The sequence below is a fragment of the Strigops habroptila genome, chromosome 7 (genome assembly GCF_004027225.2).
Source record: "Strigops habroptila isolate Jane chromosome 7, bStrHab1.2.pri, whole genome shotgun sequence".
In the NCBI taxonomy this organism is placed as follows: domain Eukaryota; kingdom Metazoa; phylum Chordata; class Aves; order Psittaciformes; family Psittacidae; genus Strigops; species Strigops habroptila.
Window position 1 is genome coordinate 46,595,564 of NC_044283.2, and position 17,809 is coordinate 46,613,372.

Sequence of the window (17,809 nt, forward strand, 5' to 3'; positions counted from 1 at the left end):
AAAATGCTAACTGCATGCTTATAGAATTATATTTGCCTTTGTTCTTTTTAGTAAGACCAGTGTGCATGTGGGTGATGTGCTTTCACTATGTTTAGTGGTAAATAAAATATGTAAAAACAAAGGTAATGTTTCCTGTTTCAACATTTCAATTAAACAAAAAGGGAAAGGGAGTTGCATTGAGTTGGTAAGATGATAAGGATGATAAGAGGGCTGGAGCACCTCCCGTATGAAGACAGGCTGAGAGAGTTGGGGCTGTTCAGCCTGGAGAAGAGAAGGCTGCATGGAGACCTCATAGCAGCCTTCCAGTATCTGAAGGGGGCTTATAAGGATGCTGGGGAGGGACTCTTCCTTAGGGACTGTAGCGATAGGACAAGGGGTGATGGGTTCAAACTTAAACAGGGGAAGTTTATATTAGATATAAGGAAGAAGTTCTTTACAGTGAGGGTGGTGAGGCACTGGAATGGGTTGCCCAAGGAAGTTGTGAATGCTCCATTCCTGGCGTTGTTCAAGGCCAGGTTGGACAGAGCCTTGGGCAACATAGTTTAGTGCGAGGCATCTCTGCCCATGGCAGGGGTTTGGAACTAAATGATCTTAAGGTCCTTTCCAACTCTAACTATTCTGTGATTCTATGATTTCCTGAATGAGCAGGTTGTAGCAGTGTGGCCAAGCAGTGGTGGATCCACCGACTGGATGGGGTCTGAGCAGGATCGCTCCCAGATGCTGTATTTACATGTGCTCTGACTCCTTTTCTTCCTTCTCACTGGTTTAGAAGAGGGAAGCTTTTTGTCTGAATACTGTTAGACTGTGGCTGTGTATGTAACAGGGAACACAGATAACAAACCACAGATAGCAAACAGATTTCAGTAGGAAGTCCTGCCTTGTTTTTTAAAGTGCTCACAGGTAAGGAGGTTACATGAACAAACTATGAGGATGGAAGGAGCCTTTCTGGGTGTGTTTGAACAACTGTTGCTGTAACTCTGGTTTGAGCTATACCATCCTGTTTCCAGCTAACAGCATAGCACACGGTGTGATGAAATGGAGATCACTGTGAGTCAGAAACACAATAAATTATACACTGTGTGGCTATGACAGCTCAATAGGAGCACCTATGAATGGAAAAAGCATTAGATACTTCTTTGAGTACTGTTGATATGCAGTCATTTTTTACTGCTTTAATGAAAACATAATCAGATAAGCATATAAAATGTGGAGAGAAAAATATTTCTTCTGTACATGAAATAAAACTACAGAAACAAATGTGTGTTAAGAGAACAAATTTTATTTCAAATGCAGAGCTTTAAGCTTAACAATACAATCTGTGAGTATGAATTTTTTTTTTAGGAAGACTCAGTCTTCTGTATAGACAAGTTTTTCAGTAAAGTGTTTACTAACACAAGAAGAATAGCTTTCTGTTTAAAATACACACAGATGGAATCAGAAGCAAAATTGTCATGGTCAAGGGAGGTTATATATAGCTGTAAGAGTATCCTTCTAATTGCATGGTGGATCTTTCTATAATAAATTATTAAAACCCCCTCTGATTTTAGCATATATGTTTTTTAGGAGAACAAAAATCTCAATTGCTTCTTTCAGGTAGTTCAAATGTTCATGTGATAAGAGATATTCTGGACTTACAATGTAAATGATAATATGTGAACTCTAATAATAATATAATAGAGTGGTTATTTTGTAATGCTTTTATGATAATCTTAACTGTTAGGGGAATTATTTTTATTTTATAAAAATACTTTGGATAGAAATGTTTTATACTTTGGATATCATAGCTTTCAAAAATAAAACTTTTAGAAATGTATCTAGAGATTGCTTTAGCAACTGATAAATTGTTCAGCAAAATAAGTTTATCTGAGTTGATGTGATTGTACTGTTTAGGTTTTTATTTGCAGGTCAATCTCATCAGTGCAAATAAGCTAATTGAAATACAGGATAAACAGAACTCTTTCTAAAAGCACAGAAAGATTCAGTGTCTAGAACACCCAGAAACTGAAGAGTTAATGATGGGGCTGCACTGGATTCAGTGTATTTGCAGATGTTGCTGCAACCAACTGCTGATTTTATTCCCATCCTGTCAGGGAACTCTGCCAGCCGTGATTCATGGAATGATTTTTTTGCGCTGAGTAATCTGTGGTTTTTCCTTTTTTCCTCTTCCCTCTCCTTATTTTTACCCTAAACTAAAGTCCTATTCATTTCAGCTAAAGGGAGGGGAAGCTTCCAAAGCATTAATACAAAACATTACATACACTGTGTTTTGACTAGAGGAATTTTAACAAACGTTAAACTTGCAGTAATTTTACTTGGTCTCAGGCAGAGTAGTCCAGTGCAGAAAAACAGTTTTATAACAGAATTAGCTTTTGGTTTTGCTAGTCATATGGTGTCACAGTTCTTTTAAGACTTCTGTACTAGTATTGCTAAAGAACATCCAAGTTTTGTGCTGATATTATGCCTCCTTTCTCACAGATCGCTCTGAAAGAAATAAACCAGACTGCCGCTCTTCAGGGTAAGAACCATATTTCTGTATTTATTCTTCCCTTCTTTTCCTTTTTTTCCCTTATTTTTTGCCTTGTATGGGATGAACTAGGAAATCAGCCAGAAAAATAAAATGCCATTCTTATTCTTCTCTGTTTTGGTAACAGTAATGAAATACCAAAATAACTGTGTTAAGGGTAATTTTTTTCTATTCCTTGGGCAAAATTTTCCAAGGAATTAATAGGGCTTATTAAACTGTAATTCTGTGCACTTCAAATCCAAAGGCTTGTTTATGTATCACGTAGTGGGTTGTTTGGTAAAACTGTGGTTTAAGACAAGCACCTCTCATGACTTTTGCTTCTTTGGACTGTTTGCTTCTGAAACAAGGAAGATAATTCTTGGTTCAGTCAAGAATAGCAACACTTTAGTATTTATTCCATTAAACTCATAACCATCATACCTAAGGTTTCAATACAGAGAGAAGCAAACAAATGGGTATTAAACAAAACAGACACACACACGAATGTTTTATATTTAGAATTTCTATCAGCAATTGCCATGAACTTCTCAGATATTGATTTGTAAGGCCACATTTTCCCTTGACCTTCTATAGTTCTTCTTCTCCTCTTGTTTTTAAAAACTATCTCATTCTCTTTTGCCTTATTTCTAAGCTCTCCCTTTCAACTATCCACCAGGGAATAGGATCTCGTCCATATCCTGTGGTGGATAATGGGATTTTAATGAAGTAAAGCGATAGAGCAGACCAGCTAACACTGGCTCTCCCACTCCTTTTTGAAAAACCTTTCCAAAGAATACCCCTGGTGACCAGCCTTCTGACATGACATGACCTTTTCGTTTGATTTTTACAGTGTGATTTTTTTCTTTGTTATATTTTTACAGTACAGTGGGGTAGCTTTTATAGCTAGAAGAACAGAGGGAACTGTAGCCTTTTCTTATAGCACAGTTGATGAGTTGTATCTACTGTGTGATGTGATGGAAGAGAGAATGTTTTTCCCTTCCCCCCCATATCTGCAACAGCACTGTAGCTGATTCCAGCAGCGTGTTTAAGTTGCAGGGGAGTATAGCCTTTGTCTTTGATTACTTATATTACTTATATCTGCGGAAAGCATCACTGTATGTCCTGGTTTCCTTCTATAATTAAAAATACGTAGCTTTTTTCCTCAAAATACTGCAGTTACATGCAGGTCTACGTGTTTGAAGTTTTATTAGATCATGTCATATTACAATAATGTCAAATCCAAATCATTATCAAAAGGAAATTTAATTTTCTGAAAAGGTTTAGTTTAAGCTTGAAGCAGCTTCAGTCTGTTTCCCCTTCTTCTGGCTGGTCCTCCCCACCAGTACCATTTTGGTCTGGAGTATTTTAGAAGTTCTAATTTGGAGCCAAAAACCAAAGTGAAACTTCTGTTTTTTTATCATGGAACAGGAATTTCAAATGTGGACCAGCCCTCACAGTAGAGCATTGCCCTCGGTTGTCTGGGTTGCAGATTCCAAACTCTCATTTGGAAAACACGGGGAAATTAACAGTATAACACAGGTGGCTCATAATGTTCAGAAAAAAGCAGCTGTCAATAGTCTTTCATTCCGACTAGTAGTGTATGTGCTTTCTAACCATGTATTATGTATCTTCTGCTCCCTTTTCAATCTCACTGGCCATCATGTCATGATAGTTCTGCTTTCTAGGATGAGCTATGAGGAAGAAAAGTCATTGTTTAAAGGGTAGTGTGGTTTTGTGCGCATCTCACTGCTGCTTCTAGGCTAGAGCAGAGGAGCAGCCTGCCTTACTTAGATGACGTACTCTGCTAATTGATATTGCTACACTCTGTGGTTCATTTCTCATTATAGTTGGAAGCATAATCCTGTGGCGACAAATTGCTGGGTCAGATTCTTATCCCCAGTCTGGCCATATCATGTCTGGGAAAAGAGCTGCAGCCGCATGAAGACTAGAGCCCCTTGCTGTAAGAGCTGAGGGAAAACTAAATAGTGAAGTATGCAAGACTTTTAATTAAAGTGCAAAGCACACGTCTTGTGTAACATGGGCAGCATTTCTGAGCTGTTTGAGTTCCATTTGGGACAGTTTTATGGCATATGCCATTTTTTGATGAGCTACTGCACACACGACACTTTCCTCTCTGGGGACAGTTTATGACAAAGGAAAAAGAACACAAAATGGGTCATGGGCATCTTGTCTACTTCCTTCTTAAGCTGCATGTGGTGGGATGCATCTCTTAAAAGAACGATGTGCCACCCCGTCATCATCTAAAGTGGAACAAAAATGATCCTGCAGGTCTTTGTACTTTAAGGTCTAGTAACAAGAATTTCTGTACTAGAATTACTATAAAATAATTGAGATGGGCATAGGAATACTAGCTGACCAGATCAAGACCTATCCAGTGAGCCTTAAGAAAGGTCGATATCCTAAGATGAAATAGTGGGTGTAGATGTTTCCAAGAGAAAGCCAGAGAAGTAGAAGTTTATTTCATAAAAAGCCCTGGTGAGTTCTTGCCCAGAAGTCTGGCCAAATTAATCACAAATGTGGAACACTGGGATAAGAAGAGAAAAAAAAAACCCCAAACCCAACCACCACCACCGCCTCCTCAGGCTCTGTAAGGTTAAGTTTTAGTCTGGAACGCAATCAGCTTAATAAACACGTGACAATATTTCTTGTGATTGCAGGGGTCTAAACTTGTCCTTTCTAACAGCATGTTCTTACGTGTTTCTGTGTCTGTCTGTTTCTAGATCAGCTTGTGCTTGAGTCTCCACAGTATGAGGGATAAAGTGCTCATATACAATGAAACAGGAACAGTTTTAAAGCATAGCTCGGACAGAATTCATTTGCAGTGGGAAGCATATAAAAACCTGTTCTAGATAGAACTGTATATAAATGACATTTAATATCATTCTTTTTATTATAGGATGATACCGTTTAGATAATGCAGGGCGAAGCATAGGAACTCTGACAAATATTCTGGTTATGTTACTAGCCTATCAAATGTTTAGTGTGGAAGAAATGCTACAGGAAGGTAAAGTATTCTGAGCGGTGATACTGGGATCTAGCACAACAGTGGAAAGAAACTTGGGAAATGCGTGAATCAAAAACCATGGGTAAACCATGTTTTTAAAGGAGGGAAAGAGATACTAGATAATGCTCACAAAATTTGCATTAATGCACATTTGCGTCTTTTGGCAATTAGCAACCATCTGGCATGCAGGAGAGTTTAGATAGAGAGGAGCAGCAGAACAAGGCCCGTGGATATCTTTTTCATGCACCGATTTTTTTGTTAAATATTAGCACATTAGTAAGATTAAAACAGATGGTGTCTGAATCTAAATAATGCTTATTGCTATGTTAAATTTCTATCAAAAAACGTTTAATTTCATGATCTAATACTAACCATCCTTTAATGGTTATATTTCAGACAGTGTTAAAAATATGTCTGTACTGGCAACTGTGATCTGTAATTATCATTATTTCTTGATTTTACTGTCAGGTCACGCACTGTTGGCTCTGATGGCTTCAGGTCATGGACTGCTGTAACGCTGCTCAGTTAGGTCAAAAGAAGCAGCCCCTTTAGTCTTATGCTTCTGAAGGTTTTCAAACTAAAAGTTGTATGATGGGAACAGAACAGAAGATTTCAGGCATCCACATATTTGCAGTTAATCTCTGAACGTGAGTAAAGCTCATAGAAGGAACTAGGTTAATTTCGTTATGCTTTTGGTTTTTTTCCCTTTGGGGTAAGGATTATGAATCAAAAAATTCCTGAAACACGATCTTGTGATGTGATATAATTCACAGTAGTTGCCTTGACCTTGGAGATGAGAGGATGAAGGTAGCTAAACACTGCAACAATTTATTGAGAGATTTAGTAGCATATCAATCACTTGAAGAGATTTTGATTTTTAAAATCTAGGAGTCTACTGTGAAAGCTTGCCCCCAAAATGGGGAGCGGGAAGAAAATAATTAGTTCATTTCTAGAAATAGTTTCTAGGTTTTACTGGCATATAGTCTGCTGATTGTCATGTGCTTAAGTTCTTTAACAGCTGGTTGCCTTCATTTGATTGAACTAAATTGGGCCTTTTTACTTAAAATACATCAAGTCAACAATACAAATAGACATAACCCTTCTTTTGTTCCTTCATAAAGAAGGACTTGAAGTGGCTTATCAAAGGGTCTACGGATCCCTTTTGTGAGGATCTGGTAAATGAAGCTATCATTTTATGAATGGTATTTTGTATCTTACTTTGGGTTTAGTTTTTCTTATGTAGCAGAATGCCATTAGTGAAGGCTTCTCTGCATTTCTGTATTTCCTTTGCTATGTAATGTTGATCTTGTGAAGTTACATTTAATAAATATTACAGTAATGGTCTAACTATATCTTAAGAATGTGTTTTCCCAGATCATCTGTGAAGCCTGAAAGACACCTTTTAATTAATTAAGATCTTAAGCCTTTAGCAGAGCATGAAGGGAGTCTTAAGGCACAGGCCTGAGAATGTAGTGTCCTCACTATATAGTTAAACCAACGTGCTTTTACAAATCCATATGCTTTTGAGGTCTTGAGAAAATAGACAGTAACAGGGTTTTTTATGTTGTAACCATTATGGTCAGTCTGTCATCTGTCATTTAATAATTCCAGCTTTGCATATCTGAAGGGGAATATGAGAGTCCTTCTTTCTGCTGCAGAAATCTTGCTAGCTCCTAACCCCTCAACTAGGGTTCTAGTTTGAAGCCTCTCACAAATTGCTGCTGGCATTGGTGCACGTAACAGCTTGAGTTAGTTTGTCTTTGGGAGTAATCTCACTGCTATTTTTCCCAGCCAAAACCAGGACAACCACTTAACAGATTCTGTATATTTTAAGTAAAATTAAAATCCAGGGTATTGTATTGGAATTGGGCATTGAAAAAAGTGAGAGGTGGTCTTGTTCCCCTACTGAGGACCTGTGCTTCTCCGTTGTGCCTTGGTCAAATCGGCATTGTGGAGAGACTTTTGATGCTACTGCTGCTTCTGCACTGAGAAATCACAGAATGGTGGAAACATTGGTGGGAAGGGACTTCTGCAGGTCATGTAGTCAAACATCTTGTTCATAGTGGGAAGATGCTAACACTGGATCGGGCCAGTGATGTCTTTTTCTAGACAAGTCTTGAAAACCACCCAGGAGAAGGAGATTGAGCCCACTTATTTGCAGCCCACTTACAGGCTGCTTGTCTGTCTCATACTAACTTGATTTCTGAATGATAATGCTGTGGGAGACAGTGTCAAAAGAATGAGTCTAAATCTAGTTCTTTAGTTGAAACACTGGACTACTTAATACCCAGAAGGACCAGATTAATTCCCACAAGCATCCTGTAATATAGTTTTTCATTGCTGTTGTTCAAAAGTCTTTGTCCACTGGCACTGCCTGCATTACCTTGTGAATGCAGCTGTTCTACAACAAGAAAACGTCAGGCTTTTGCCCATCCACCCAGTGTTATAGGCTGTAATACAGATCTGAAGTTTCAGACTTTGAACCTCGCTGATACTCATCTCAAAGGGAAGGGTTGTGTGTAGAAGAAAGAATGAATGTTGGGGGATGATACTCATTTCACTGTTACATTCTTATTCTTTATATTTAGCTTTTATGCTTTTAAGGCTAGGGAGTAGCAGATTACTCTTAGTCTAAGCATTCTTTTAGGTAGTGAAAAGAGGAATGTCCTGCTTTTGTACACTCCCAGTAGGTCAGAAGTTTATGTAATAAAAAGGGTCTAGTCTCCTTCCTAAACCCTTGGGGTGCAGTTTCATGATTGCCCTGAGCTGAGCTAAACCTGTGCCACTCCAGAAGGAAGGATCTCATTCCTTCCTTTGGGCTGTAATCAGTGCTCATGTGGTTACTTGGATCAGAAGGTGGTCTCCAGGGGAAAAAAATAGCTGTGTCTCCACTTTACAGATGAAGCAGGTTCAGCAGAGGGGGCAGAGTAATTTCTTGCAAGTCTCACATAAATCAATAGCAGAGCTGGCAACAGGGACTCAGTGTTGTGACTTTGTTCTTGGTATCTAAAAAGTAGGGTCATGTGGCTCCAGTTTTTTCAGTCTGAGATCTAAATTTTGGACTCAATCACTTGGAGCGTGGTGCAATCCCACTGGTTAACTGTGGATTTAAACTGAGGAAATTTGAGATTGGAATCTGTTTATGTGTCTTTCTTTTGTTTATCATGTGTTTCTGGTCAGAGGCACGTGCTGTGCACGTCAGAGGTGTTTCTCCTGGGAGTAGAATAAGCTGGAGCAATTTCGTGCAGTGTATTTCTTTGACAGCTACTTTGCCTGAATAAGTCATTATGTATACTTTATTAATTGCAATGTTAATTTTCCCTGCTCAATTTATACTTACCTGTGAATGAGGGGGGGGGGATCACAGGTAGAGCACAGGAATAAATGGTAGATGGGTTCAGCTTAGTTGCTGGCAATTGGGGATCGTATGGGTTTCTAGAGCCTGTGGGCATTTGTTTTAATGCTGCCAGTTCATCACTGTGTTGGGGATTTTTGGCAATTCATCTCACAGATAGTGGTAAAGAGTTCCTGTGAAGGGTGCATCTTAGCCAGCCTTCCAGATTCCTTATTCCTAATGAGAGAAGAGGGATTTGTTTTAATAAAAGAGCACTCTGTTCCTCGTTTCTGGAAAGAGAATTTTGAAGGACTGCTTGATTTGATGCCCTGAACAACTCCTTCCGTTGTCTGGGCTGCTCTCCAGTGCTTATGCTAATTCATAATGGAAAATAATGCTGAGAATGAGATAGATGTTGAAGGAATAAAAGAAAAAGGTTCGCCCTCCTTCTTTGCTCAGAGAATTTCAGTGCTTCTTTGGGCATCTTGTGTACATGAGCAAATTTCACTTTCCTATCACCTTTCAGGAGAGACTCCTGTAGAAGATACTGAAGACAATCCAGACACAAGGCCACTTTCCTTGTGCATTAAGAAAATTGTCTGGGGCATAAACAGCCATGGTAGACCTTAGTTCTAGAAAAGGTGGTTTCAGGAAGCACACAATTGCACGCATCACAGGTTTTTTTAATCATGGGGCTTTCCTTTTAAAGGCAATTTTGACCAGATTTCACTTTTTTCCTATAAAATGGCAATAATTCCCTTTAAAAAAACCATATGGCTTTGTCTTTTAACCCAGCTTTGAGGTGGATGAAAGAGGTGAGGAGAACTGGAGTTCTCTGTTTATAAGTAACGTGATGGACCAAATTAATCACTCATGGTTATAATTCTGCTTCTTTACGATTATTCTTTTGTCTCACAAAGACATTTCAATGACAAATAGCACATGAAATTAATGTGATAGATGGGAAAGAGGGCTGGAAGAGGATTCTTTCCAAAGGTATTTCTAATGGTCTCAAAGAAAACAGAGGAGGAGGAGCTGCTATGGGAAGCCTTTGGGATAGGTGTCAGGGCTGAGGAGGCAGACTCAGCAGGTTGTATGTACACTTCAGGCTCAGAAGTAGCAGTAGTTTGGTTCTCTCTGAAAAAAAATAAATTATGTTGGTATTTTAAGAGTATTGGAGCTGATACTTGAGCTTTGGTTTATTTCGCTAAGGATTTAGATAGGTTTCTGTCTAGGTTTAGGACAGTATCTACATTTTCCTTCACCTCTGGAATTTTGAGTGGGAGAGCTTAGTTTGCAGTTGTATTGTATTGGTTTCCATGGCCTCTTACTCGGCTGTGCACAAGAGAGAAGTGATTGGTACTGCTTCTTTTTTTCTTCTCTTTTTCTTACTGCTCACCTACTTTGTCATTTCATTGTAAGTTACTCTTTGGTGTCTGCAGATCATTCGAGTACAGGTAATTGGTTACCTTAAGTAGCATCTGATTTGGCAGGTTGAACATTGAAATGATTGATCAAGTACTCTTTCAAAGCATGTTACAGTTGCATCCATACTACATCATGGGGAAAAAATATTCCTAGTGAGGCCTGTCACATTGTTAGTTGCTTCCTTCTTACTGTATTTCTGTCTAATGCTTGCTGTGCACTTTGCACAGCTGTACTTTAGTCTCTGATCCTGTCATTTGTGAGACATTGCCTTTCTGATTTTGCTACAGAATTTCCCTTTTCAAAAGCAGGATTTTGCTCACTGCAGGTGCCTAGTTTTGACTATCTGTGAGAAACCATAGCCTCACCTGAGCTAGTACTAGCCCTCAGTGTAGACAAAGATGAGCTGCTTTTGCATCTGTTTCCAGCTACTTCAGCTTCAGGAAGAGAACTATGATTCAGTGGTACAAAAAGTCACGTTGCCTGTTCCCTTGGAGGCAACAACCAAGGCAGGTCACGGGCAGGTCCCTTGCTACAGAGGACTGAAATTAGACCACACAACCCTAAATGTGGAAAGTATTCATGTAAGTATGGTCTTTATAAGTATGCATAGCCACATCTGAATCTTGGGAGTGGTGTTACAAGAGGTTTGTTGCCTGTTCAGGGTATAGTGGACATTCCTGTCTCCTGAGGCTTGAGGCAAAGGTTGACTTCTAATTAAAGAGAAGGTCCAAATCTAATCATAGTGTTGCAACCACAAACAATTATTACTTTGTTAAATCTCTCTTTTGATCTACAGCATAATATCTAGTTCAAGCAAAAGAGGTACATCAGTGATCTCATGTTATATTAAGCAATACTTTTTGCTTGGAATAAATGTTTAGTCGAAAGCAATAGCTTTGGTTTTACTATTATAATTCTTCTATTCCATGTTATCTGGGCTTCTGCTTCCCCATCCCTTCACACACCAGCATCTAGTATTAATATAGTATAAGTTCAAACAATTCTAATATCATTTTATGATTGGATAAGTTCAGGAAGTTTCTTCCCTCTCCCAAGAACACAATTTCTTTTGGGCAACTGCTTTTAAGGCCATTGTGTTTCTACTTCCCCTTCTAAAATATTAGGTCCATGCTGACGGGTGAAGGTTGGGCAGTTAGGAAGGAAGAGGATAGTATCATGGTCCAAGTACAGTCATGACAGCTGCAGGAGAGGCTTTCTCACCACACCTTACTGCTGTATAGGACAGAAGATTATTTGCATTACTGCCAAATCTATCTTCTTCCTTCTGAGGCTGTTGACAAGGAAATGTGTTCTGTTAAATGAACATTTTATAGTGTAGGCAGACTACCAATGCTTTTTGTTAATGACAGCATTTTTTTTTTTCCACCTAGGACAGATCTGAAATGACAACACACTTCTCTGTATTTCCTTTAATTACTATTTCCATATTGTCTTTTGTATTTTGGTGGTTTTTTTAAATTATGTCTGTTAGTATTTGAATAGACAAAATGTGCTGCTTAGTGAAGTAACTGCTTTGCTGAAGGCGCTAAACAGGTATTCTGTACTAAACAAAGATGTACTTGAATAAAGCAAAATCATTAACATTCCTGGAGGACATGAAATAGAAATTGCCAAGATTATTTTCATTTAAAAAAAAATATTCAGAATTTTGAAATGTCTTTAAAATTAACCCAGAATTTGTCCTTTTGTGTTAAGATTTATCTTAGAATCATAGAATCATTTAGGTCGGAAAAGACCATAAAGATCGAGTCCAACCATTAAGCTAGCACTGCCAAGTCCACCACTAAACCATGTCCCTAAGTGCCACATCTACACGACTTTTGAATACCTTCAGGGATGTCTGAAGTGACTCCACCACTTCCCGGGGCAGCCTGTTCCAGTGCTTGACAACCCTTTCAGTGAAGAAATTTTTCCTACATCTTTTCTACAGGGGGACGACCACTTCCCTAGTCCTGATGAACACTATTTCTGCTACAAGCCAGGATGCTCTCTTTCCATAAGCCCTGCTAACTCCTGTGCAAAGATCCCTTTCCCACTCTGAGATAGGAGTACCCCATCTGTGGCCAGCAAGCCTGGTGTCATGTAAACTGACCCATGATCAAAAACTCCAAAATTGTGCTGGTGACACCAGTCTCATAGCCAGGTATTGATCTGCTGGTTCTTTCTGTTTCTTCCCTCATCATTCCCTTCAAGGATAGAAAAGGAAGGATAGAAAAGAACACTACTTGTGCTCCTGAACCCTTAACCAGTCATCCCAAGGCCCTGAAGTCTTGATTGCCCTTGGATTTCCTGTTGCAACTTCATTGCTGCCTACCTGAAAAATCAAAAACGGACAATCATCTGAGGGCCATACCGGGGTAGGAGGCTTTCTCTTCTCATATTTAACGCAGGCTCCTGGGAGGTACCAGGCTTCCCTAAGAAGTGGATCTGGTCTCCATATTGAGCTGTCTGTTCCCTTCAGAAGGGAGTCTCCTATGACAGCAACCCATCTTTTTTCTTTTATGGAAGCAGTTTTGATGCAGGGTACAGGCTTGACTTTACCTTGGCGACACCTCTATGCTAGGTGAACCATCGTCCTCATCATTATTTCCTTGCACTTGTGGAATCTCATAGCTTTTGTGCGAGGGCACCTGGGCAGGTGGGGCAGTCACAGAGGGGATGCGCCTGCTGCGCCGGGGAGGAACTTGTTGCTATTGCTCCCTATCCCTTAAGTCACTGCATTTAGCCAGGTGGACAAAGGATAGGGAATCCTCCGTGTCATGCATCCTGTGTGCCTGTTGAGCCTGTCCCAGGGAAAAGGTAGGGTGCAGGTCAAATAGTCTGTCCCTCCCTTGCACTCCCTGAAACTCCCCACCCTCCTCCCAGAGCTATTATCACTAAGCAGAGGAGTTCCTCCACCTGGGCACACCTCCCACAGGTGTGCTCACTGCTGTCTGATACTGGCACAAGAGCAGGGCACACCCCACCCCCTGACACTGGGGTGGCAGCGTGTTCCCACCAGAGCTCTGTCTGAGCAGCCGTGTCAGTCGTGGTGGGTGCAAAGTTCAGGGAGGCCATGTCTTTCTGCTGGGTTGGTACCATTGCTCCCTGGTGGAGCTGGCAGGGCATCAGAACCCTTCTGTGTGAACTGCTGCGCAAACCAGCTGATGGGCTCACTAGGGCTCCCTAAGGCCTTCTTTCATAGGTGTGGGTGGCTTGGCTGCTGTTGCTCCTGGCTCAGCCCAGGTCCCGTCTGCTGGTGTGGTGCAAACTGTGGGCTTCTGGTGGCTGTCGACTCCCCTTAGGTTCCTCAGTTTGGGAACCCCCCTGGGCATCATGCTAGAGTGCTCCATTGCTGATTGTGCCGGCACCAGAGCAACTCACCCTGGCGACTGATAATTTTAGAACAACTGAAGTAAAATGGCAAAGCTTTCAGACAGGTGACCTCCTTTCATTCTGCAAGACAAATAAGGGTGTAAAGGTGGTCTTTATGGAGCATACTTATTCCAGTATTCTTATTCTGTCTTAGCTTATGTGTGAAATAGGAGTCTAAGGAAGAAGATAAGTTAAAAACAGTTGTTCGTTGGAAAGTATCCATATATTTTGTCAGCACCCAGATGGCTCAGAGCCTCTGAGAGAGGGGATGCTTGGTATTTAATAGCACTCAATGGGGTTTCTTTATTTTTTTTAGTTCATATATGCTTTTAGTATTTTGTGGCAAACAGTGCCACAGCTTAACTTCATGTTTCATGTTTTCAAAGCTCTTTTCACTCTTTTGAACTTGGTATCTGCTAGTTTTATATTATGCTTTCTACATCCTGTAGTGTAAGAGACTGAGCTGCCATTCCCTATAGCTTTGCTGCTTCTTGTGAAAGTTAAAATGCCATTGTTCTGGGGTTAAATGGATCATGTTAATCAATTAGGCAATCTTAAGGAAAAGGTCACTGTTACTTTTGGAGGCCCAGAGGCATGTTAGCAAGGGGAAAGGGAGATAAGGTTATTGGCTGATATGAGAAAAAGGACAAGAAGAATTTACTGCCTTTGGAGTTAAGACCATCACTGAGAGCGGAGGTTAGAGAAATTGCCTGTTATGTTGTCTGAATCCAGAGCCTTTAAGCTGTACTAGAGATTAAAAAAAAAAAAAAAAAAAAAATGTAATTTGCTAAGCCTGTAAAGATTTGAGATCAAATGTCAGAGGTCAGAGATTAAGTGGTTTTTATGAGAGAAGGATAGCCCCACTCGTCCCTGGTTTTTCTGTTCTTTCAGTCACCTGAGTAAGCTGAACCTGATACTTAGTGGCTCTTTTATTTCCTCTGTCTAAGAGGAGCATATGAAAGAGCTGTGTGTCTGAGGGATTCTTACAGGCTGGGGAGGGGCATCGATTTTCATGGCTATGAAATATTTTGGCAAGTTATCTTTTATGACTGTTGCTCCATCAAGGTCTGGTTCAGTCTATTCTACAAGTTGTTTGTTTCTGAAGCTGAATTTAGTTGAATGGTGAAAGGTGATGATAATGATTATTTCTTCCAAGCTATAGTTATCCATTAGAGGCTGCAGTATTTATTGATTTGCCATATAATTTGCGGTCCATGATATTGTAAGACAGCTAAGGTGAATGATTGAGTGTGGAGGAAGTTCCCCTTGTCTTATAGTAAGTTTGCATGGTGACTTACTCAAAAATGAGATCTGTTTCATTGGAGAAGTGTCCCCAGAAGTTAAAGGCCTTCTCTCAGTTGTTAAAGTAGGTATTTTGAGTGCTCTTACAGCAAATTCAATGCTGTTCCCACCTATCAGGGTTTTGCAGTGCGTTTGAAATAGGCGCAGGTTTTGTAGGTATAGGTTTAAGTATCTGTTTCACTCTGATGGTTGATGCTTCTATTTCACACTTGGAAAAGATTCGAGTATGTGAAAACTTGGCTAGTTTTGCCCACCTTGGGCTAACAAAGATATTACCTTTACCTCTATACACTGTACCTTACCTATATCCTTGCAGAGTCGAGATTGCAAAAATAATACTCGAAAAATAAACTTTGATGCTTATCTTTGGTTGACCTTAATCTCAGAGTTGCTGGATCTTTGTGAATGAATAAAAAAGGACAGCAGTGTAAGGTCATAGTTAAACACTGTAGACCTACAGATATATGGTTTATTATTACTTAGTGAAAGTTTCTGACAAATTGTTTTCTGTATTTTGTAACCAAAAGCTCTGTCAGTATGTGTGGTATAGGAGAAAAGGAAGCGTTTCAGTGTTTTTGGAAGAATGGCAAGGGAAGAGTGCGTACGGCAAACATGCCATTTCTCTGACTGAGCTGCATGCAGGGCACTTGCTGGAAAGACAGGTCCGGTGAAGGGTGTGGTTATGCGATTTTATTTTACAATGTCTGTGCACTGTGCATTCTGTAAGGGCTGCGCTTACAAGTTCCTGGACCTCATGTGCTGTAGGGTGTAACTGGGTGAGTCAGCAGTCCATTGGAACAAGATGTGATCACACATGAAGATAGTTTTACTTTTGTGAAGCTTTAACATGTGAGGGTTGAAAATGAGTGTTTCTGCTGCTTCTTTAATTAATTATTTCATTTATAAATATAAATGGCCAGTTTGAAGCCAGTAAATCTTTTTACGATGACTTTGTAATATTCTTGCGCACAGTTTTGACTGTTGGTTCACATTTACAGCCTAGGGTTTTGTTTCCTGTTTCTTGTTTTTAAGTGCTATGACTTCACTGTATTTTATGCATATGTATCAATACATCTGTCTTATAAACTCTACCTTCACAACAAATGTCTTTGCTCTCAACATATCTACAATTGTTTTAATCTACAATTAAAACAATGAGGAAATTCCTTTTGTTTTCTCAGTCAGATAAAGCTTGAACTCCAGCACATTTCACAGTCAGGTGGACTACGAAGAAGTTGAATTAGGCTAAAGGAGCATGGAAATCCTACGGAATGGGACTTGTCAATTAGTTCAGCATTGGCCATTGTTATACTTTGAAATTCTCAAAGGTGCTCAGCTGATTTTTTTTTTTGGCACTGAGGTCACACCAGTATCCAACACTTCTCATAATCCCAATTCCGTGGCTTCGGTTGAACTTTACATTTTGGATGTTTCTCAAACAGCTGTCTTTTGTATTTCAGAGCTGACTAGGCAGGATCCAGACACTATCTTATCTGCTGAGTATAGAAGCTATTTGGTACTGTCCCTTGGAAGTGAGACTCAATTATCCATCTGCCAGAGGTCTTAAGATGCCTCAAGATTCCCTAGGAACTCCTTTTTTATACATACATGGTTTCCTCCTCAAAGAATGCACAATAGTTGAAGCAAATGGGCCTCTATTTTATAGATTATTTTTACACAGGAAACAGATCTAGGCAATATAAGAAATACCTATACCTTGTTCCCTCGGTTTGATTGCTGCTGTGAAGTCTTTGAAGTCTGTATGCTTGCAAGCACCTGAGCCTTCTCCTCTGGATTCCTCACCTCCAGCTCATGCATCCTGTGGGTCCTGCTGAGTGCTCGCATTGCAGTCAACACCCTTTAATTCGTTTATTTCTCTCTGGAGCCATGCTCTGTTGTGTTTCTATACCTAAGCTTCTCAGCCTCTTTTCAAAAGGCCAGCCAAAATACACCCATCTTTTCATTACTTTGGGTGATTTAACACCCCCGCCCCTTCCCTATTCTTTTCTCTTTGCTGACCTGTAGGTAACAGATTTAGTAGGGGTTTAAAATAGTCACTGTTGTAAAGCAAGTGTTACCTGTTTTGTTAGTAATCACTATAATGCTTTTAGTCATATGAATACATTCACGTGCCACTTTCCCCCATTAAAAAACCTTAATGCTATACTTACCTGTTCTATGAAGTACATAAACTATTTGAAGAAAATCTAATATCCATACTTTATAATAGTTAAAGCCCTGTAAAAGTATATTGAATCCTGTGTATCCAGATCTACAGGTTTTCTATATGCCGTTGTCCTGTTCATCCTTCATGATTAAAACAGGTTTTATTCATCTCTGATGTCAATTACAAAGATGCTGGAGCTCATTCAGCCACCAGATTGTATTTGATGTACAGAGATGTATGAAGTAAGCAGAACGTGCTGTCAGTGGCTAGAAAAGGGCTTTGATTTACTGGTTGAAATGCTACTGCAAGTATTTGAACCAAAGAACCATTCTTTAACTGTAGAAGTAGGACACTGCCATCTTTCCGCATTTGCGAATGCAGAAACTACATAAACTTTAATGGTAATGAATTTCCATCAGGAAAGTCTGCAGTTTACAGCTGTTTTATCTGAAAGAGCTGTTTCTTCCCTTCGTTTTTTTAACACTTAGTTTTGTGTCTGCGTATGTTGCTGGCTGGGGCCAAATATCCTGTCACTATCACTATGACAATTTAGTGATACTTGCATTTACATTTACAGTGTTACATTGCTATTATGTTATTAAAATTATAGGTGCTTTCTACTGCTAGAAATATTTACTACCAAGATTAAATTGTCATTAAAGCATAAATACTATT

General features: G+C 39.7%; 1 protein-coding gene across 3 annotated transcripts in view; it reads left to right on the plus strand.

Annotated features, from left to right (window-relative positions):
• SH3D19 (SH3 domain containing 19) overlaps window positions 1-17,809 on the plus strand; it is an 85,631-nt gene that overhangs the window by 15,332 nt on the left and 52,490 nt on the right. For all 3 annotated transcript variants that reach the window (XM_030492245.1, XM_030492242.1, XM_030492244.1), the window contains exon 2: window positions 2,476-2,515. Coding sequence is in view for 2 of the 3 variants with exons in the window: in XM_030492242.1 (XP_030348102.1) it covers window positions 2,476-2,515 (40 nt within the window). In the remaining variant the exon portion in view is untranslated. The remainder of the gene's footprint in view (window positions 1-2,475; window positions 2,516-17,809) is intronic.